At 51.7% G+C, this 23,787-nt stretch overlaps 1 protein-coding gene across 4 annotated transcripts in view; it reads right to left on the reverse strand.

Annotated features, from left to right (window-relative positions):
• The window catches only part of LOC116944325 (SH3 and multiple ankyrin repeat domains protein 2-like), a 375,705-nt gene that overhangs the window by 132,054 nt on the left and 219,864 nt on the right, over positions 1 to 23,787 (reverse strand). For all 4 annotated transcript variants that reach the window (XR_012942522.1, XM_076068527.1, XM_076068526.1 and 1 more), the window contains one exon: positions 3,061 to 3,260. Coding sequence is in view for 3 of the 4 variants with exons in the window: in XM_076068527.1 (XP_075924642.1) it covers positions 3,061 to 3,260 (200 nt within the window). In the remaining variant the exon portion in view is untranslated. The remainder of the gene's footprint in view (positions 1 to 3,060; positions 3,261 to 23,787) is intronic.

Here is a 23,787-nt window from a genome sequence, read left to right on the forward strand (position 1 = left end):
CGATTTTGGACGATTTTTGACCCCCCCCCCCTCCCCCCCGAGTTACACGGCGTCACAAAAACTCAGATCCCCCCTTCAAATATGACGTCACAAAGCTCTGCCCCCCCCCCCCCACAATTGTTTTTTACATGCTTCAAATCGCTTTAAACTATTGTCATTGTAGTGCGTATTTAATGTGGCGCTGCACTCTGATGTTGTAGGAGAAAACATTTATTAAAAAGTCTATTTAATTAAGTAAAACGTGTTGTCTGTATTTATTTAAAGTTGTGCATTTTGATGTGAGGTCACATTTCTCAAACCCCCCCCTCCCTCATCACACATCGTCACAAATGTCTGACCACCCCCCCCCCCCCTAGGTGCGTGACGTCATTTATGGACAGGCCCCTATATGCGATCTAACCCAAAAAAACCTCTATTATGGATTGGGGCATACCATTCGCATTTCCAATGGCGGAAGATAACGGAAAAGTTATGTGACGTGTCTTTAAAAAAAATAAAATCGGGTCAACGATCACTTTTTTTTATTGCCTCGGGACCCTGCCCTTACATTTCATCCGCCTTGTCATGCTGCGGTCAATCAGAATAAACAACGCGGCACCAGAGAGGCCCCCCCCCCCCATCAACTTGTTGATAAGGGAACCTTAAGTGAATTAAACCGCTCCCAATAAATTCCGTGTCAACGTCCCCCCCTCCTCCCCCGAAGCGCGCGGGGGGACGTTTTAAGAAATTGCGGCCACGGAAGGCCTCCGTATAAATTACGAATCGGAAAGGGGACTTTGAAAAAAATGTGTGAACACGCGGACTCAATTTTCATCGTGGCCTCGCGGTTTAAGATGCGATTTTCAAACGTGCTGCGTGCGAGATCCATCGCTCGTGAGACGAAGGATAATGTAAAACATAATCAGCGTCATCGTCATCACCACTATAATCGAGGTTTTTTTGGGTTAGATCGCGTAAATATATAAACGTGTCGATAAAAAAAACACGTCACCACCCGACACGGCCAATTGGTAATGTTTGTCACGTAAGCAAAACATGGCAATTCGTTACGAGTACAGCACAACACCCGGTGCGTTGGAGAGTAAACCCACAACATTTACAATTCGAGTCCGACGTTTTGCCAGTGATTACAACCAGCATCGTCAGGTGACGGCCAGAGGCGACAACTGATCCACCCGTTGCACGAAGTCCTTCCCAAGCCTTCGCCGTCTATCACTGTCCCGTGAAGCGGCAATCCACACCGAGCGCCTGCGAAACGCTGGGAGGGGCTGGTGCCAGGCGATTTTAGGAAAGGTTTCTCTACCATCAGCATTTGGAAACGTGCAACATTTCAAACGTGCAGGTTTGTGGAATGCTGTGGGTAACGGTGGATTATGCACACATATTTTCTTGGAATGCTCTAGGCTGATCACATATATGTAGTTGATTTCCCGTGGCCTGTAACACAAACAAACCACCTGACATTCTGACAAATGTTAATTTCAGTCATATTTTTGGCGTAAACGTGCCGAATATATCTATCTTTCGCCATCGGTGGAAATAACCACCCAGGTGATGCATTCGACCATTTGACCAAGACGAGAATGCATTTATTTCGAAGGCAGACATTAGCTTGCACGACGTCAAATAACGAGTGGTTGTTCGTGAATTAATTTAACGGTGGCTTTTTGTTTGTTGTTGCAAATGGTTAATTGCTATTTGAGGGATGCCCTGGAAACCCCCCTCCCCCCCCCCCCCAAATAACCGACGAAGTAATAATAATAATTGTCTACAGGCTACAGTATTGTTTATTGAGGGGGTCGGGGGTTGGGTGGTATCTTAGATGTAAGTGGATTGAAGATGGCCAATAAGTTAATTAGTTGAACACGCAGTAGCCTTTCGCGACCAATATTATCCATGAGAGGTTTCTGTTTGGGTTAGATCGCGTAAATAAAAATGTGTCGTTAAACCCGTCACCACCCTACAGAACCAATGAATTAAGGTTTATCACGTAAACAAAACCTGCCAGTTCGTTACGAGTTCAGCACACCGGTGTGTTGGAGAGTAAACCCACAACATTGATTAATTTACAACTGTGGCTTGTCACGTAAACAAATCATGCCAATTCGTTACTTTTAAATTGTAGATGTTGTGGGTTCAGTCTCCAACACAGCGGGTGTGTGCTGAACTAGTAACGAATTGGCACGTTTCGTTCACGTGGCAAACCTTACTGATTAGCCGTGTCGGGGTGGCGGCGGGTTCAACGACACATTTATATATTTACGCGATCTATGAAAAATAAGTTAATTGTGTGGGCCAGCTGCGGTGGGTGGGGGAAGGTTCATTATACAAAAACATCAATCAACTCGGGTGTCAACGCCGCATTGAGTCGGGTCCACCTCCTTGAAAGAACACAACTATTAAGTTGGCCACGTGCAGAGTTACCAAGTTTATTTTTCCCCTTCTTAATGTGAAGCACAAAGATCCCCCGTCCCCGTACAGCATGTAACAGACGTTTGGGCCAAGTGCTCTTTAGCGAGTAGCAACTATGAAGGCCGGCACGGCACGCTAGGGGGTGGGTGGCCAACACCACGCCCGGCCGCCTTTGTCTCCCTCGTGGCCAATGTTTACTACACCATCGCACCAGGTACTCATTTGAGGCAGAGTCGACCTAGGGGTGGCCCAGGACCGGTTCAGACAATCGTCACTGGCGTTGACCGTGAGAGCGAGAATCGAACCCTGGTTGCCGGGCTCGTATAGCGCAGCGCACTAACCGCCACACTGCCACCGCCGCCCACTAATTTCAAGCGCAATAAAAACAATGACAAAGATCCCCCGTATAGCCTTAACGGGACTATAGGGTTGGTGGGGAGGGGGGGAAGGCAAGTGCTGTTAGCGAGCACCTATGAAGGCCAATTCATTTCGAGCAAACGCGCGCACCCACGCGCGCACCCAGACCCTCTTCAACACCGTCGCAGAGCCGACCGGGGAAGCACGCGGGGGTCGGAAGGAGATTAATGCGGTGTGAGGTGGTGGGGCGGTGTGAGCAGGGGGTTAGGCCACAACGCACACGCAACCCACCTTTGACCCTCTCGCCTTTATTCAGCTGGATCTCTCCGTCTCCGAGGGGAGCGTACGACTTGACCGCGATGAAGGCGCGACCCGGCACGGCGCTGTAGAGCTTCCTCTTGGGAGCCCCCTGCAACAGCAGCAGGGAGCCCGGGCTGATCGCGCCTCCCAGCGACGCGGCGAGGCCGCTCTTGCGGGACATGACGCTGGCGCTGAGCCGTTCGTGGTGGCGTCGGTGGAGGAGGAGGAGGTCGCCGCCGACGACGCCGTGATGGTTGTTGTTGTTGTGGTGTTGTTGTTGGTGGTGTTGTTGGAGGAGAAGAGTTGCGGCGGCGGTGGTGGGGTCGTCCCGTTGTCGGGACGGTCCCGCGGTGTGCACGGGAGGAGGGGGCACAAACACATAGGTCGTCACGAGGCCGCGGCCGCGAGAAGCGCTCATTCCACATTCCCGTAAGGACGTTCGCTTTGACGGCGGCGGCGGCGGCGGCTGCTGCGGCTGCGGCGGCGCCGACTTTGGCATCGCGTGTGGCTGCCATGTGGCCGAGTACGAAACGGATTTGAGGATCGAGCGCCTCTTTACGGCCGACGCGGACGCGATCGCGGACAGGGACTTGGACTTGGCGGCGGACGCGGCGAGCGACTGCGCGGACAGAGACTCGGGGGGCGGCAGGGAGACGTGCTTGCGCGACGGAGGCTTCGTCAGCTGCTTGGCTATGGCCTGCGAGAAGGACGACTTGAGAACGACGCCCGACGAGGGGAATGACGAAGACGCCGCCGCCGCCGCGGTCGACGATGATGATGATGGTGGCGGTGGTGATGTCGTCGTAATCGTCTGAATGGCTACGGAGGATGACAGCTCCCTTGACGAGCGATACATGGGTTCCAGTACAGATGACAGAAACAGCAACATCCACCGCAGTTTCGGAAAGCAGCATCGCTTTCTCCTCTCGTTTCTTAAACCCCCCCACCCTCCACCCCGCGCAACTCTTATCTATTTAACAAAAATATATTATTATTCTTTTTTAAGCCGAGCAGACGGACTAAGTAAATCGCCGGGAGGTATGGGTGCTACTATTCTTCTTCTTCTACACCGAAGAGCGCATCGGTGTATGGCAATGATGTCGTTGATTATAATAACAACAAATGTTATACCGATTACAATAATATCGACAGCTGCCGTGCGAATGTCGCTTTGCTCGCTACTGGAGTTGGGGGTGGCGGGGGGGAGGAACGAATCCCGTGGCTATCCGGAGGCTCGGGGTATCCACGGAGCCGAATTCTCGCCGCTCGCCGCTCCTCTCTCACGCACTCCGCGCTCGAGCGAGGAGCGGGGAGCGAGGCGATGGGGTGAGCGAGGAAAGGGGGGGGGGGTTGAGACTGGGAGAGATGGTGGTGTGGTGTGTGTGGGGGAGAGAGAAGGAAGGAGAGGATGAGAGCAAGTGGCAGGAGCCCCCCCCCCGTGCGGTGAGCAAGGAGGTTGTAGGCGGGGTGAGGTTTCGCACGGGGGACACGGATTTGCATCTCGATCCGCGGCACGCACGCAGATTTACTGCTGCGCGTGGCGTGGGCCGCCTCTTCTGTGACGCTCACCCCCCTCCCCCCCACCACCAATCCCTCTGTGTGTGTGTGTAGTACAAAGACAAAGAGCCCCCGTGTAGCCTTAGCGGACTGTTGGGGGCAAGTGCTGTTAGCGAGTAGCACCTGTGAAGGCCGGCACTGTGGCACACGAGGGGGTGGGTGGCGTGTACACACACACACACACTCTGGCGTACACACACACATGCTCACAGGCGTACACACACTCTGGCGTGTACACACACACTCTGGCGTGCACACACACACATGCTCACAGGCGTACACACACTCTGGCGTGCTAACACTGCCGTGTACACACACACTGGTGTGTACACACACACACACAGACACTCTGGCGTGTACACACACACACGTGCAAGGAGGATACGGAGCGGTGGAATCACGAGGCGCTTCGCGCGACCTCAGGCGCGATGCGCGTGTGAGCGCTGCTGCTGCTGTTGCGTGCGGCTGTCTGTGTGCTTGGCCGGGGAGCGGTAGTGCAGTGGTTTTAGCGCACAGCGAAACCCGGCGGAGACCCGAGCGAGTTCGATTCGCGCTCACGACCATCACCAGCGACGAATATCTGAACCTCGCCTTGGGCCTCGCCTAGGTCGACTCGGCCTTTAATAGTAGCCGGTGTGGTGTGTAAAACGTCAGAGCTGGGGGTGGTGGGGGTGGGGGGAGACAAAGGCGGTGAGGGCTTTCGTGTCGGCCACTCCACAACATCTCGTGTGCCCGCTCCGGCCCTGAACGCGTGCGATCGGCAAACGGCACTTGCCCCAACAGTCTGGCGAAGGCTATGCGGCGGGGGGTATCTTTGTCTTTGCGGTGTTGCGTGTGTGCGTGGCTGCGAATGAGTGAGCGATGGGGGGTTGCGAGCTGCATGGGAATGGAGGCTAAATCGCGACACACCGAGGATGAACAATGCGGGGTCAATGTACCCGCGCGCTTCATGGGAAATGCGGCGTTAAAACCGCGTCCCATTCACATCCAAGCGTTGCCAATTGCAACGCGCATTGAGGATGTGGTCGATGTATATATATTTTTTTACATGTTGGTAAACAGCGGTGGGTTCTTAACCTAGGCTGCACGCCACCCCAGATACCCTTTCTGGGAGCGCGAGATATGGGCCAGATTATTTTAGAAGGTGAATAATCGAAGTAATCACAGGCACGTAAGTACAAATATTGTTTTCATCAAACCCCTATGTATTTATTAACATTATACATTTGGGTAACGACTCAGAACCAAAGGGGTGCAGGCTGCAGTAAAGGTTAAGACTCACTGCACTTTCCACTACACTACTATACACTACACTATACACTACGCTATATAATACACTACTATACACTACACTATACACGACACTTTCCACTACACTACCATACACTACACTATACACTACACTATACACTACACTACTATACACGACACTATACACTACGCTATATAATACACTACCATACACTACACTATACACTACACTATACACTACACTACTATACACGACACTATACACTACGCTATATAATACACTACTATACACTACACTATACACTACGCTATAGAATAAACCAGTGGTTCTTCTTCTTAACCTGGGGGGTTCACGACACCCCCTGGGCGTGCGAGATGCCCTTTCTGGGGGTGCGAGAGGTGGCCAGATTTTTTTAAGGTGATTAATCAAAAACACAAATTGAGCACGGGCACGTGAGTACAATTTACTTTGTTTCATCAAACCCCTATGTATTTATTAACATTTATAAAGAAAACATTTTAACTATTGAGAATCAAAGGGGTGCAAAGGCTGCAGTAAAGATGAAGAACCATGGGTAAAGAGAGTGACAGTCGGTCACATTTTTCTGGAATGTTTTTGTTTATATGGTGACCCGAAAATAACAGGAGCGCAATTTGCCACTTCTTCAGGATTTTTTTTGCTGATGGTTTTTGTTGTTGTTTGCAGAACGCACAGAGGCTGCTGTGTTCTTTTTGTTACCAGCACGTCTGACGTGTTGCTGTTGGTGTTCGAAACGTACGGCTTTCCGGCCTGCACTGTTATGTTGTGACGATGATGTTGTTTGTTGTTGTTTACATATTTGGGGTTGAGATTGCCTGGTTTGGAGTCCTTCGTGTAAAGGTGAAAGTCGATGCTGATGGTACTGCCCAGTCAACATGGATTGTTGGGCCAAACGTTGGGCCAACGCTGTATGATCGACGGTTCCAACCAGCGCGAGCCCAACGTTCCATTGCTTAGTGGGTTCTTGTGATGCCACGAACTAGCGGAACCTGCCTTCCGCAAATAACGAATCAGGTCTGAAAAATAAGACTCGGTTTTACCCTTTTCTGGGAAATAAAAGAGCAGGCGTTAAGATTATTATAATGCCAAACAGATAGCTTCTTGTTGCGAGCAATCATGCACTGCATTAATCGCACGTGCTTATGGTGAGCATGCAAACAAAACCTATTCTTAATTTTCATACTTTGATATTGGCAAAAAGGTCCTAATGATACGAATGAGGTCACTCACACACACAGCGGGTAGTGGGGAGCGGTGGTGCAGTGGTTGGCGCACTGCGCGACGAACCCGGCGACCCGCGTTCGATTCCCGCTCACAGCACCAGTAACCAGCGAATATTTTAAGCGGTTCCAGAGCCTCCCCCTAGGTCGACTCAGCCTTAAACGAGCAACCTGGTGCGGTGCGTAAAACATCGAGCATTTGGCGAGAGACAAAGGCGGCCGGGCGTGGTGTTTGGCCAGAGCACTTGCCCCGACAGTCCGCCGAAGGCTACATGGGGGATATTTGTCAACGCTGCAGCGAGTGGTTGAGCACGCGTGCAGGAACCACATACGTTGATAATCGGAGGGGGGTGGGGGTGGGGGCGCTTCACGTGCGCGGTCTTTGGAGCGGGTGAGAGGTTATGGCAAACGTGACGAGAGTGCGTGATGTCTCGTTCTTTTTCTTCATTTAACTCCTCCCCCCCCATCTCTTCCCTCCCTCTTCCACCCCCCCTCTTCTTCCCCCTCTTCCCCTCTCAGCCTCCTCTTCTCCTCCCTCCCTCTCCCCCCCTTCCCCCCTTCTTTCCTCCCCCCTCTGCCCCCTCTCCTCATCCCCCCCCCTCTCCTGCCCCCTCTCTCCCCCCCGACGAACCAATGGGCGCAGTTCGCCCCATGCGTGCGTTGTCGTCCGTTGTTGTCGTTGTTGTTGCTGAGCGGGTCCATCAAGGTTTGGGGAGGCGTCTTCGTCTGGTCCGATGTCGTCGTTGTTGTTGTTGCCCGGAATTTTGTTGTTGTTGACATAACGTGGCTACAGTACAGTTCTCTCTCTGTCTGCGCTCGTCGCAAATCAACGTAAGTGCTTTTGTGTTCTGTGCGTGTGTGCAATGCCTATAGGTTAGTGTATGTGCGGGGGGTGTCTACGGGCTGTGTGTGTGTTGCGCGGGGTGTGTGAGTTCCCGATGCGATGTGTAAAAATCGCCACTGGGGAGACAAAGGCGGCCGGGCATGGTGTTGGCCACCCATCCCGTAGTGTGCCCTGCTGGCCTTCATAGGTGCTCGCTAACAGCACTTGCCCCTAGCAGTATGTTAAGGCTATATGGGGGATCTTTGTGCGTGTGTTGCGCGGTGTGTGTGTGGGTGCGCGTGTGTGTGTGTGGGTGCGCGTGTGTGTGTGTGGGTGCGCGTGTGTGTGTGTGCTGCGCGGAGTGTGTGCGTGTGTGGTTCGCGGTGTGTGATGCGCGGGGTGTGTGCGTGTGGGTACGCGGGGTGGGGATCGATATCAGCGTAGTGATTAGCGCACTGCGCTACGAACCCAGCTGAGTTCTAATTCCCGCTCACGACCATTAACAGTGGCGAATTTGCGTGTGCGCGCGGTGTGTGTCTGTGTGTTCTAGGTTCGTATTGGTTCGGGGTGTATGGGTGTTAGGGGTGCACGCGCGGTGTGTGTGTGCAAGGTGTGTGTGCGAGGTGTGTGCGTGCTAGGTATGTGTGCTAGGTGTGTGTGTGTGCTAGGTGTGTGCATGCTAGGTGTGTGTGTGCTAGGTGTGTGCGTGCGAGGTGTGTGTGTATGTGCTAGGTGTGTGTGTGTGCTAGGTGTGTGTGTATGCGAGGTGTGTGTGTGCTAGGTGTGTGTGCTAGGTGTGTGCGTGCTAGGTGTGTGTGTGTGCTAGGTGTGTGTGCTAGGTGTGTGTATGCGAGGTGTGTGTGTGCTAGGTGTGTGTGTGCGAGGTGTGTGTGTGCTAGGTGTGTGTGTGTGCTAGATGTGTGTGCTAGGTGTATGTGCTAGGATGTGTGCGTGCTAGGTGTGTGTGTGCTAGGAGTGTGTGTGTGCTAGGTGTGTGTGTGCGAGGTGTGTGTGCTGGGTGTGTGTGCTAGGATGTGTGTGTGCTAGGTGTGTGTGTGTGCGAGCCCATGTCCTTGACACCAGGACCTACCGTGGAGCTGATCTGCCCTCTGACCATCGACTAGTCATCTGTAAGATGCGCCTGCCATTCTTCCACTCCGGTGGTGGGTGTACACCCAGGACCCCATTCCAACATAAAGTGGCCTGGTCTCAGTTATCTGATGAAAGTTGCAAGCGAGAATTTCATCATCGCTTGCGGCTGGGATTGGCATCGTCCCCGACTCCTCCTGATGTCGAGGGTAAATGGGCGAGGTTTAGGACTGTGACTCATGCAGCTGCAATGGCTGCTTTGGGTACGCGGTCCAGACCTCCCCAGACACCCTGGATGACAGAGGAGTTGTTCACGATGGTTGAGAAAAAGCGACAGGCCCACTGTCATCGGCTACAGAATCCCACGTCAGAGAATGAGGAGGCTTACCGCAGCCTTCGCTCGGAGGTTCGGAGAGCCGTGAGGCGCTGCAAGGATGGGTGGTGGTCGCGGGTTGCTGAGGAGATGGAGTCTGCCTCAGTGGCCCGTGATCACAAATCTCTATTTAACTCCATCAAAAAAGTAACCTGCAGCGCCACACCTATTACCATCATTAGGGGAAAAAACGGTGATCCAATTTCCGACCCCCAGGAACAGGTTCGCAGATTTGCTGAGCATTTCTGTGAGGTCCTGGGGGAGGGAAAATCCCTCAGCCAGGAAAACATCGTGGCACAAAGTTAGGATGACCCTGCTGAGGCTGCGGTGCCTCAAATATTGGATGAAGTCACCCCCTGTGAGTGGCTGGCTGAGGTGCCATCTGCTGAGGAAGTATTGAAGGCGATCCGGAGTCTGAGACCAGGAAAGGCAGCGGGCAGAGATGATCTCCCAAGCGAAATGCTGAGGGAGGGTGGCGTTTGTGCACAGACTGCCCTATATGACATCATAACAACAGTCTGGACCACTGGACGGGTTCCGCAGGATTGGAAGGATGCCCTGGTGGTCCCCCTTTTAAAGAAGGGGGACCGCACAGACTGTAACAACTACAGGGGCATCTCACTCCTCAGTGTGCCGGGAAAGGTCCTGGCAAGGATTATTCAGCATCGCCTTGCCAGGCACGCTGAGGAGAGGCTTGCGGAGCCCCAATGCGGTTTCAGGAAAGGGCGGTCCTGCACAGATGCCATATTTTCTGTCCGTCTGCTACAGCAGAGGTGTAGGGAATTCCAACAAGACCTACATCTCTGCTTTATTGACCTGGTCAAGGCCTATGATACCATCAGTAGGCCTGGGCTCTGGGTCGTTCTTCGTGCTTTTGGAGTACCTGACCCGCTGCTCACGATCATTAAGGACCTTCATGATGGTGAGCGGGCCCGGGTAAAACTACGTGGCCGGGAGTCAGAGCCATTCCCTGTACACCTTGGGGTGCGACAGGGATGTCCTCTGGCTCCCACATTATTTAACATCTATTTTGACCACGTAGTTCGTGAAGCCTTCAATAGCTGTACCGGGGGAATCTTCATATGGTACAGATATAATGGGAGGCTAATCGATGCCCGGGTGCGGTCAAGGGATGGCTCCCTATTGCTCAACCACGTTATGTATGCTGATGACTTGGTAATAGCTGCTCGGTCAGAGGAGGAGTTGGAGACGCTGCTGCTGAGACTGGAGCGTGCCACTAAGAGGTGGGGCCTTACCATCAGCCCCACCAAAACTAAGCACCTGCCTGGGTATTTTGTACCATCGGACACTCCACCCCCACAACTCCCAATCGGTGATGGGGCAGTTGTGGAGAGAGTGGAGAGTTTCCCATACCTGGGCAGTGTGCTTATGACTGGCTCCAGTTTAACAGCAGAGGTCTCACTCCGAATCAGTCGAGCGGCAATATCTTTTCATCGGTTGCGTAACGCTGTGTGGAAGCTAGCTGGTCTGTCGCTCCGCACTAAGCTTCAGGTCTTCTTGGCCACGGTCATTCCCTCCCTTCTCTACGCTTGCGAAACGTGGACCCCCCTAATGGAACATCTTCGCCGGTTAGAAACATTTAGGCTGGCCTGCCTACGATCCATCCTGGGTTTAACCAGACTGGATTGTGTGAGGAGCTCACAAATCCTTGAAAGATCTGGGCAGGGTCCCATCGGTGAGCTCCTCCGGCAGGCAAGGCTGCGATGGCTGGGTCATGTAGCCCGCATGCCCAGCCACCGCATGCCGAAACAGCTTTTGTTTGGCCGGATTGAGGGGGCTAAGCGGGCGCGGCACGGGCTAGAGAAGAGATGGAGTGATGTGGTACAGGAGGACGTGGAGCTGAGTGGACTTGCCGATGACTGGTACCAGCGGTGTCAAGATCGGCCTCTGTGGAGGAGGCTCGTGAAGGATGCTACTGGGCAGTTGGAGGCAGTCGCCCTCCAACAACAACGGAGGGCGGAGGAGCGACGCTCACAACAGCGAGCGGAGCGCCGGGTGGCTAAAGCACAGCAGGTTGGCACAGTAGGGGGCACAGGTGGTGCATCAGCCAGTCATCTCAGTCAGTCGACCCGTGGCACCTGGGTCTGCCCCGTGACCTCCTGCCAGCGGGCGTTCGACACTTCACGTGGCCTCAGGGTGCACATAGCCTGGCACAAGCGTCGTGGTGACGTCACCGCCACTTAGTGGCGAATGGCGGTTGTTGTTGTGCTAGGATGTGTGCGTGCTAGGTGTGTGTGTGTGCTAGGTGTGTGTGTGCTAGGTGTGTGTGTGCTCGGTGTGTGTGTGCGAGGTGTGTGTGCTAGGTGTGTGTGCTAGGTGTGTGTGTGTGCGAGGTGTGTGTGCGTGCTAGGTGTGTGTGTGCTAGGTGTGTGTGTGCTAGGTGTGTGTGTGTGCGAGGTGTGTGTGCTAGGTGTGTGTGTGCTGGGTGTGTGTGTGTGCTAGGTGTGTGTTAGGTGTGTGTGTGCTAGGTGTGTGTGCGTGCTAGGTGTGTGTGCTAGGTGTGTGTGTGTTAGGTGTGTGTGTGCGTGCTAGGTGTGTGTGTGTGCTAGGTGTGTGTGCTAGGATGTGTGCGTGCTAGGTGTGTGTGTGCGAGGTGTGTGTGCGCTAGGTGTGTGTGTGTGCTAGGTGTGTGTATGCTAGGTGTGTGTGTGCTAGGTGTGTGTGTGTGTGCGAGGTGTGTGTGTGTGCGTGCTAGGTGTGTGTGTGCTAGGTGTGCGCGTGCTCGGTGTGTGTGCTAGATGTGCGCGCGTGCTAGGCGTGCGCGTGCTAGGTGCGTGTGCTAGGCGTGCGCGCGTGCTGCACGTGTGTGTTCCGCGCGACGCGCTGCTGCGCACGCGCGCCGGATGACCATGGGGCCGCGTGCGAGCCGCGTCCCATCGCAGGGAAGCCCCCTCGCTCGCTCGTTCGCGGGTGGCCACACGCAGCCTCGCCCCTCCTAACGACGACGCATGCAAATGAGGCCCGTTAATGCCACAATCTATATTCCCACCGAGCACGGTCCTCTGTAATGGGCAATATATTCGCGACCCGCCAGGGAGCCTTTTCCCCCCCCCCAATGTTGCACGCTGTCGTGCGTCACACGCCGCTCGCGAGCGACGCGTCTGCGTCGTCTGTAAACAAATCCGGTTTCCCTTCTTCTTCTTCTTAGCTTCGCCCCGCACGCAATTGCCCATCATCATCATTATCATCGATTACAAAAAGCATCCGCTACGAATAATAATAAGGTCGCGTTTAAAAAAAAAAAACAACACTTTGGACGTTGAGCTCGACCGCAAACCCACGCTCGCTCGCGCAGCCCCCCCCCGCTCATGCAAATGCGTCGATTCGGTTTCGCGTAAATACTGTGAATATTTCCGCCGGGGAAAGGTGGGGGGGGGGGGGTTGTTAGTGGGGGGGGGGGGGTGAGCACAAAATAATCATGCGTCCCTCCTCCGAGCGACCGCAAGTATTCATCGGAAGGGCGCAATCCTGCAGCTGCAGCAGCAGCAGCAGCAACAGCGGCGATAGCTCGAGTCCGAATTAGGGTAGATGGGAGCCAAGGAGGGAGGGGGGGGGGTTAAGAGGTAGGGGCTATGCGACGGACGGCATGCGGCAATCCAGAAGAGCCGTCGCCCTTCTCTGTAGACAGCGCAGGGAATGATGTGTACAGATGCAGAGAAGAGGAGAATAACAGCAAAAATATTTCCTCTTCCTACTCCTCGTTGGAAGAGCACCTCGCTTTAGGTCCTTTTGAGAAATTGACCTCTAGCTCGCTAGGGGTGGAGAGGGGGGGGGGGGGGTTGGTTAAGATTGCCCGTCCAAATCGCATTTCGCATCGTGATGAAAATGTTCCTTGAAACTGCATTAAGATGTAAATATTGACAATCGACGCGACCGTAGGGCACACTTAAGGGTTGAGGCATACGGGAGGGGTGTTGCTGGCTGAGACTGTCTCCAGCACGGCCTCCTCCTGCATGCTGATGGCTTCGGCTTGCTTTGAGAAAAACAAAGACAAAGATCCCCCGCGTAGCCTTAACAGACTGCTGGGGCCGAGTGCTTGTTAGCGAGTAACACCTATGAAGGCCGAAAGTGTGGCATACGAGGGGGTGGGCGGCCAACATACCACGCCCGGCCGCCTTTGTCCCCCAAGTGGCGATGTTTACACGTCGCACTCATCGAGGCTGAGTCGACCTAGGGGAGGCCCAGGACCGGTTCAGATAATTGGTTCCGGTGTTGGCCGTGAGCGGGAGTCGCCCTCGCGTCACCGGGATCGTCACGCAGCGCAGCGCTAACCGCTGCACTAAAACGCACACACACAGACACCCCTTCGCCGTCACGCAGATAACCAAATCATGTCGATGTAAACAAGGGTGGGTAATTCTTTGGGTCTTTCGGTAAAGTCACGTAGGTAGGTTCAGGGAAAATAATAAAATAACAAAAAACTATTTTCTTTCAACCTATCTACGTGACTTTACCGAAAGACCCAAAGGATTTTAATTCCTGCAGTCACGAAAGAAAGCTTTAAGTCAAGATTTAAGGGTGGGTCATTTATCTGCCAGCCTGCACCCAGATGCCAATTCTTTGGACGCCAAAAAACTATTCAGAGGCGAGCTGTCTGTTTAGCCAAACGTCTCGTTAGTGAAGCCCAATTTAATCACCCGGCATGAATTATGCTGACTTGATTAATCATTAAACAGCCACCAGACCCCGCGGTTTGCCCTGCCTATCACGTGAACGGCATGGCGCTGCCCTCTCTTGACGAACAAGCATCCGGCATTCATGGCTGCCCTCTGTGGGACAAGCTGACTGCCGCGACGCATGTGTAAGTAGCTAGCCGTGCTCGCTTCGTGCCAACCTGCCAATCGAGACGCTGGCGCCAGAACATGAACGGCCATCCGCGCAAAACGCGTTCGCTTCATCTCCCCCCCCCCCCCCACACAGCTCCCCCACCGCTGTCTCTCACTTTCACTCTGCTGCCAGCCTGTGAACAAAACAAACCGCTTCCAATGGCGCACCTGCGACGACCTCTCGCTGCCCATTTCAAGTTCTGACTGTGCGCTCCGCCCGCCCGTCTGTCCGCCAACCAGCGCAGCTGCACGCGGACGCAGAAACCACCGAAGGCATGGCTGGAGGTGCACGCAGTGCGGTGCAGGCTGGGGGTGCACGCAGTGCGGTGCAGGCTGGCGGTGCACACAGTGCGGTGCAGGCTGGGGGTGCACGCAGTGTGGTGCAGGCTGGGGGTGCACGCAGTGTGGTGCAGGCTGGGGGTGCACGCAGTGTGGTGCAGGCTGGGGGTGCACGCAGTGCGGTGCAGGCTGGGGGTGCACGCAGTGTGGTGCAGGCTGGGGGTGCACGCAGTGTGGTGCAGGCTGGGGGTGCACGCAGTGCGGTGCAGGCTGGGGGTGCACGCAGTGTGGTGCAGGCTGGGGGTGCACGCAGTGCGGTGCAGGCTGGGGGTGCAGGCAGTGTGGTGCAGGCTGGGGGTGCACGCAGTGTGGTGCAGGCTGGGGGTGCAGGCAGTGTGGTGCAGGCTGGGGGTGCACGCAGTGCGGTGCAGGCTGGGGGTGCACGCAGTGTGGTGCAGGCTGGGGGTGCACGCAGTGCGGTGCAGGCTGGGGGTGCAGGCAGTGTGGTGCAGGCTGGGGGTGCACGCAGTGTGGTGCAGGCTGGGGGTGCACGCAGTGTGGTGCAGGCTGGGGGTGCAGGCAGTGTGGTGCAGGCTGGGGGTGCACGCAGTGTGGTGCAGGCTGGGGGTGCACACAGTGTGGTGCAGGCTGGGGGTGCACGCAGCGTGGTGCAGGCTGGGGGTGCACGCAGTGTGGTGCAGGCTGGCGGTGCACACAGTGCGGTGCAGGCTGGGGGTGCACGCAGTGTGGTGCAGGCTGGGGGTGCACGCAGTGTGGTGCAGGCTGGGGGTGCACGCAGTGTGGTGCAGGCTGGCGGTGCACACAGTGCGGCGCATGCAGTGGGGCTTGGTTCCCGTGGTCGAATCTCAGCCACCCACAGTGAGATCCCACGGAGTTCTCAAGTGCAGTGAATTTCAGGATTTCAGCCTGGTCAGCGATTAGTGGGGGGCAGGGGGCTTAGGGAGTGGGGGGAGGGGGAGAGTTGCACAGCAGGCCGGTAGAGCCTTGCAAGGAGATGGGCCCATGGTGGCGTTCCTCCCCACCCCTCCACCAGACAAGCATTGCTGGACTTTTAAAAATATTATTATCACTGAAATTCACTCCATTTGTTTTGGTCCTCTGTGATGTTGGTGACCCACCCACCCCCACCGCCCCCCCCGCAAGAGTCACTTGCAAATCAGACGATATTCCTGGTCTCTCTCGGGGGTCTCGCCTGGTTAGACACAATACAACTGGAGGCTCAAACGTGAACAGTGGCGGCACCCGAGTTGATGGGGCCAGCGGAAGAGCGATCGTGGCTTATGGGAGGCTCACGTGCCGACGCCCGCTGCATCACTGCTGCCGCTGCTGCTGCGGCCGCATCCGCAACCCCCGACGCTTTGAGAGATCCTGCATCCCATGTGGATCCCTCAGGTGCATGCGGATGGTAACACACCGGGTGTGTGCTGTACCAGTGACGAATTTGCGCGTTTTGTTTAAGTTGACGTATTGAGGGTTTTTTTTTTAGCACGTAGGCTTTCGCGAACAATATTATCCATGAGGTTTATTTTTTTTTGGGTTCGATCGCGTAAAAATAATTGTGTCGTTAAACCCGCCACCATAATTTGGCTGTCGCCTGATGAGGCTGATTGTAATTACCGGCGAAACGTCGTACTCGAATTGTAAATGTTGTGGGTTCACTCTCCAACACACCGGTGTGCTGATCTCGTAACGAATTGGCACGTTTTGTTTACGTGACAAACCTTACCAAATGGCTGAGTCAGGTGGTGGCGGATTTAACGACGCATTTATATTTACTTGATCCAAAACACTTCTATAATGGATATTGCCTGCGAAAGCCCTACGTGCTAAACTGGATGCCCTCTGCATGTCACCCCATTTCCCATCATCTCTCTCTCTCTCTCCCGGTATTTCTCCGCGTCTATCCCCTATCTCGCCACGGTGGCGAGATGTTAACTAGCTCGCTTGGTATACAGGAGGTCGTGGGTTCGACCACCGACGCCTGCTGCTGTATATCTGCAGTTTGCATGGCTATCCCCGTGGTGGCGTGGATTTTTCTCCGGGTCCTCCGGTTTTTTCCCCTCCACATTTTGAAACACGCGTTTAGAAGTATTTGGCTGCTATCTAGATTTAAAGTTGTCGTGACTGCAGGGGGATCCATACTCTTTGGTTCTTTCGGTAAAGTCACGTAGGTAGAAAACAAAATAAATTAAATCACGACGTTTCGGGCGCAACACAAGCGCCCATCATCAGGTGGGACAACCACAGCAAGAAACGACTTCAGCGGTTGCTTCTTGCTGTGGTTCTTTCGACTTTACCGAAAGGCCTGAAGAGTTTATGGCTGCTGTAAGTTTCCACGCGAAAAGCCACTTCGTTGAGCTGTCGTTTGCGATAGGCGGGCAGGTCGCTTCTGAGTCAGAGCGATAAAGTTCCGTGCGTTTTACCTGCTAAAAGAGTTTTTTGTTCATCTCTCTCCTCCCCCCCAAGCGTCACTGTCTTCTGTTGATCTGTTTTCTAGGTTTTCTTTCTGTGCGTGCCTCGATATTTCCGTCTCCCTCCCTCTCCGCTCCTCTCTCTCTCCTTACCTTTTTTTCTTTTTAAAACAAAACTTTTTATTTCACCAAACCGTGACGAAATTAAAAGTTCCTCCAGCTCTTCATTCCAAACGATTCACACCCCTGGTGATTTGATGAATTACCACGATTGAGGACTTTTATTTGATTCAAAAATCTATATATTTGCCTTGCATTGTGATGAATGGTGGCACTCCTCGTGACTGCAGGAGTAATATGAAAGCACTAAATAAAACAAATATGATTTTTGGTAATCATCTAATTTTACACATGTAACTTGATGCATGTTATAATCGATATTGATGAAACGATACCTCGTTCCATCTCTAAGTTGCACCACAACGTCACTACTCTCACAAACACGATCACCACCAAAGACAAAGATCCCCCGTGTAGCCTTAACAGACTGTTGGGGCAAGTGCTGTTAGCGAGTAGCACTCTATGAAGGCCAACACGGCACACGAGGGGGTGGATAGCCAGCCCCACGCCCGACCGCCTTTGTCTCCCCCGGCGATGTTTACGCATCGCACCAGGTAGCCATTTGAGGCTGAGTCGACCTAGGGGAGACCCCGGACCGACTCAGATAACCGTCGCTGCTGTTGGCCGTGAGCACTATCACCACCACCACCACCACCCCCACCGACCCAACACCCGCAAAACCATTGCAAGCACTCCCATGCCATCAATGATCATTGCCACCGCCGTAATTGCCTTGACAACTGTCGCCCACGACCGTCATGGCTAGCACCAATTATTATGACCATCACAATCGACGTTTGTATGATCACCACCACCAACACCACCAACACCCGCCGTGGTGACGTCTCCACGGCGCCTGTGCCAGGCCAGGTGCACTTCGAGGCGACGTCAAGTATCGAAGGCTCGTTGGCACGCGGTCACGGGACAGACCCGGGTGCCACGGGTTAACTGAGATAACTGCCCGATGCGGCACCTGTGCCCCCTACTGTGCCAACTTGCTGTGCTTTATCTGCCCCACAACCACCAACAACAACAACCACCACTGTTGACACTCCCGCTATGTTTGTCATCACTCGTGCTGGACCATTCCCACCGTCCCGAATCCGGAAAATTGTGATTTCATTCTTAGTATCAAAGACCGGTACCACGTGGAATTGCCAGTACAGAGTGCTTCAAATACATGTTAACACTTATATATAGGTATCTCGTTTTCAATGGGAAAAGAACGGATAATACACTGTAACGTGATAACAAATGTGATGTTAATAGTTCAAAAAGTCAAAGAGTCTCCCATTTGTTCGCCATCGTTGTCAACACGTGGCCTGGAATCTTCTCCAGGTGTTCTCCAACTCCAGAGCCCGGAGGCAGCAGCACATGTCACGTGGTATTGTTGCAAATTCTCTGAAGTGTTCACATTCTTTTGAAGCACCCTGCATTTTCTAGGCAAGTAATGATACATTCATCCTACCCCCCCCCCCCAGCCTCGTCACGCCCAGCTCCAATAATTTCATGAACTGTAACGATTTGGGGTCACAATCTCATTTGTAAAATCAATATTTTCCTTGTAATATATTGTTTCCTGTTTGTTCCGTGTGCGATTCTATTTGCTGCATGAGCCGAAATGTGTTATGAGCATAGAATGTGCATAGAACTCCTCTGTATTCAGTAGCGTGTGGCAATGATACACAGATGAAGATACACGTGAAAATACAGATATAGAGATGAAGATACAGAGACACGTGAAGATACAGAAGAGATATAGAGATACACAGAGAAAGACAGAGACACAGGGGGACATAACGAGAGGCAGAAAGACACCTGGGGAGATCTATCGATAAAGACACGTGATACACAGAGATATGCGCAGTTACATTAAGACAGACGCTGTACTATGTGTGTATGTATGTTGAACTTCTTTCGAACTGTGCTAGCAGACACTTTCCTTATGGACAGTGTCCTGCACACCAGCGAACACGTGGCTTCTGGAGGTCAACACGCTCGCTCCTAAGGACGCCGTCGGAATGTGGAAGAGCGTACCACGGGGTGAGTCGCGACCTTTGAAATCTGCTGCTATGTCCACTGCTGCTCTTGCAACAACATCATTATCTATTTTGAATGTCGATTATAGTGGAAAACCCGCGGGTAATTGGATAGATCCGTGAGCCTCCTGTTTATCCGAGAAAACTGGCGCATTTTATGGGTGCCACGGTGGCGAGATGTTAATTGCCTCGCCTGGTATGCGGGAGGTTGTGGGTTCGATGCCAACCCTGATGCCTGCTGTATATTTGGACTTTGCAGATTCTCCCCGTGGTCGAGTGGATTTTTTTCTCCGGGTCCTCCGGTTTTCCCCTTCCACATTCGTAATCAACATCACGCGTTTAGAGTATTTGGCTGCAATACATTTCCACGTGATAAGCCACTTCACTGAGCTATCATTTGTGGCCAGGTCGCTTCTGAAAAAGAGCTTATATAGCTTAGTGGGCCTAACCTGGTAAAACACAAAGTTTAAACTATTCTGCAATGAGCTATGGGAAACACACAGATGCTTGTGGATAATTGGACGAGTGGCGCTACTGATAATTATAGGAATTTTCGGGAACCCAACGGCTCCCGCGGATAACAGGGGTTGCAGGTGACAGGGTAACTGATAAGAGGAGTTCTCGTTGGAGTGCGTGATTGGTAAGTAATCAGTTTTCACACGCACACGGTTTTGATGCATGCACTATCCTCATTTAAGGTAAGTGTAGATGTTTAACTAATGCACAGAATGCAAGACAATCGTTTTTAACAGTGGCTTAAAATAAGGAGAAAAAAAAACATGCGACGTTTCAGGCAATGACCCGTCAAAGCACATACACGAAGAAGGGCCATTGTCCGACACGTCGCTTATTGGATGTCCCTTTTACGGCAGTGTTATTGACGAATGTGTTGAGTTTGTTGTTGTTGTTGTTATTTGTGCGCTTGTGCACTGCTGCAGACGCAGCAGCATCGCCAAATAATTTGTTTAACCCAACGCATCAGCGAACGTGCCCAATCTTTTATAAGCATCCATAATACAGGTTTCTTTTGGGTTAGATCGCGTAAATATAACCCCGCCACCACCCGACACAACCAATTAGCAAGGTTTGTCATGTAAACAGCACGTGCCAATTCGTTACTAGTACAGCACATCGGTGTGTTGGGCAGCAAATCCACAACATTTACAATTTGAATGATCAGATTTCTCTCCAACACACCTCTTTGGTTTTTTCTTAAAACAAATATTTTATTTATGTCACGACTGCACGTAACAACACGTTGCATTTGTTATTTGTCAGCGTTACTGCGTGGCTGTAAAACCACGTGCACGTTGTCCAAATAGCTTCCGATTTAGGCATGATTATTCTTTTACACTTAAGGAGCTCATAATTGTCAAAGTTAAACGAAACAAAGTCATTGGGGCATACTGCTGACTGCCGCCTGATGATGCTAGTTGTAATTACCGGCGAAACGTCGTAACTTGGATTGTAAATGTGGGTTTACTCTCCAACACACCGGTGTGCTATACCAGTAACGAATTGGCGCGTTTTGTTTACGTGACAAACCTTACTAATTGGCTGTGTCGGGTGGTGACGGGTTTACCGACACATTTATATTTACGCAATTTAACCCACGAAAAAAAAAAACCTGTATTATGGATGATATTGGTCGCGAAAGCCTACGTGTTAAATTTTCTAAGCATAATTTCGTAACTCATGCCACCTAGAGGCTATCGCTGTAATCGCTTTTTCAGAAATCCATTCGAATGTAAACTCATGAATCGTCCATTAAGATGCGTGGCAATTTTTTGATAGACAAGTAAAGATCACCATTACAAAGACTCTATTTACGAACGTTCGACATACGAGAGATACGAACAAACCTGTCCGTATGTCCAGTTGCCTGTTCGGACCGAGAGTCGTAAGTTCAACCGCCGCGCAATAAATAGATGGCGGTGGTGGCATATACATCTGCAGAACGTGAAGAACCAGTGTCGCATCTACATCTACAGAACGTGAATAACCAGTGTCGCATCTACATATACAGAACGTGAAGAACCAGTAGCATCTACATCTGTAGAACGTGAAGAACCAGTGGCATCTACATCTACAGAACATAAAGAACCAGTGGCATCTACATCTACAGAACATGAAGAACCAGTGTGGCATCTACATCTACAGAACGTGATGAACCAGTGTGGTATCTACATATACAGAACGTGAAGAACCAGTAGCATCTACATCTGTAGAACGTGAAGAACCAGTGGCATCTACATCTACAGAACACAAAGAACCAGTGGCATCTACATCTGCAGAATATGAAGAACAAGTGGCATCTACATCCACAGAACATGAAGAACCAGTGGCATCTACATCCGCAGAACGTGAAGAACCAGTGGCATCTACATCTACAGGACATGAAGAACCAGTGACATCTACATCTACAGAACGTGAAAAACCAGTGGCATCTACAGAACGTGAAGAACCAGTGGCATCTACATCTACAGAATGTGAAGAACCAGTGGCTTCTACATCTACAGAACGTGAAGAATCAGTGGCATCTACATCTACAGCGTGAAGAACCAGTGACATCTACATCTACAGAACGTAAATAACCAGTGGTATCTACATCTACAGAACGTAAAGAACCAGTGGCATCTACAGAACGTGAAGAACCAGTGGCCTCTACATCTCCAGAATGTGAAGAACCAGTGGTATCTCCATCTGCAGAACATGAAGAACCAGTGGCATCTACATCTACAGAAAGTGAAGAACCAGTGGCATCTACATCTACAGAACATGAAGAACCAGTGGCATCTACATCTACAGAACGTGAATAACCAGTGGCATCTATATCTACAGAACGTGAAGAACCAGTGGCATCTACAGAACATGAAGAACCAGTGGCATCTACAGAACGTGAAGAACCAGTGGCATATATATCTGCAGAACGAGAAGAACCAGTGGCATCTACATATACAGAACGTGAAGAACCAGTGGCATCTACATCCGCAGAACGTGAAGAACTAGTCGTATCTACATCTGCAGAACGTGAAGAACCAGTGGCATCTACATCTGCAGAACGTGAAGAACCAGTGGCATCTACATCTACAGAACATGAAGAATCAGTGTGGCATCTACATCTACAGAACGTGATGAACCAGTGGCATCTACATCTACAGAACATGAAGAACCAGTGTGGCATCTACATCTACAGAACGTGATGAACCAGCGGCATCTACATCTACAGAACGTGAAGAACCAGTGGCATCTACATCTGCAGGAGTGGGTCTCAAAAAGGAAATGCGCAGTGGAAACAGTGGAAGGGGTGGGGCCCCCAATCTGGAAGGGAAGGGGTCTCAAGGGGAAAGGGGCAGGGCCTAACATTAAGTTGAACCTCTCTGTTGATTTCAGGCAATGGAAGGAAGCATTACAGAATCAAACACCTGCGTGCCGGCAGATGTAGCCCACAGGTCAACTTGTTAAATTGAATGGAATTCTAACAGGGTTAATGGTGCCATCTAAGCGGTATTTGTAGGAATCGGCTCAGATGTTCCATATATTTAAAATGTGAATTCAGTTTTGGAATCACTGTTGGACGTACAAGGATGCCTCTACTTACGAACGAGTTAGGTTCCAGATGTCTGTTCGTAAGTCGATTTGTTCGTAAGTCCAACATTACTCCTGTCGATTCCAACCATGTTGTACGGCATGCTCACTAAACACGGGGAATGGCTTTAAAAGTTGTATAATCTCCTGTAGATGTAGACGCCACTGGTTCTTGGTTCTTCACGTTCTGTAGATGTAGATGGAACCACCGACATGTATTGCGCGGCGGTTGAACTTACGACTCTCGGTCCGAACTGGCAACTGTACGTACGGACAGGTTTGTTCGTATCTCTGAAAGTTCGTAAGTTGAATGTTCATAAGTAGAGGTGGTACCTGTATAAGGCCACCGTTGATCGATTTGCGACGCAGGAACTTTACTTACGACGCAGCTTACAACACGACAAGGAACGCACATTTTAAACAGCGATGTCTCTCTGCTGCGCAACGTAGTTGAAAGTCGGTGAGCGTTTTTTTTCTTTTTCAAAAGGTCATGCAACTTAAGCAGAGGAAGGAATGAAAGATGACAAAATATTATTTTAATAGCGTTGTATCAATTTCGGTCAACAAAAAGAATAATGTTCAGTACTGCACTGCACACAACACTGTTGGCCTATCGATGTATATAGTACTAGGGGACCGTTTTATAACATGGTACAGCATTAACAATGGTTAATACGTTGTTTTTGAAATCCAAAATATATATTCCTTATTGTTATTGTCTATTTAGTAGTTTAGCTTTTACAAATTTATAGGTTCGAATTGAAGCCCAAAGGCCCTTAAGTCTGTAGGTCCCGAAATCTTCTAGGCATCATAACGATGAATTACACTTCTATTATTACTCTCCCTCCTTCACTGCCGGCATCTTTAAATACATCAAGACAACATCACAATTACAGCAATCACGTACACTCGCCATCACAAATAACACCATGAACACTGCCAAAGACAAAGAGCCCCTTTATAGCCTGTAACACTGTTGGGGCAAGTGCTGTTAGCGAGCAGCACCTATGAAGGCCGGCACTGTGGCACACGAGGGGGTGGGTGACCAGCACCACTCCCG

The sequence above is a fragment of the Petromyzon marinus genome, chromosome 21, assembly GCF_048934315.1.
Source record: "Petromyzon marinus isolate PM22_M1 ecotype Great Lakes invasive population chromosome 21, UKy_Petmar_22M1.pri1.0, whole genome shotgun sequence".
In the NCBI taxonomy this organism is placed as follows: Eukaryota; Metazoa; Chordata; class Hyperoartia; order Petromyzontiformes; family Petromyzontidae; genus Petromyzon; species Petromyzon marinus.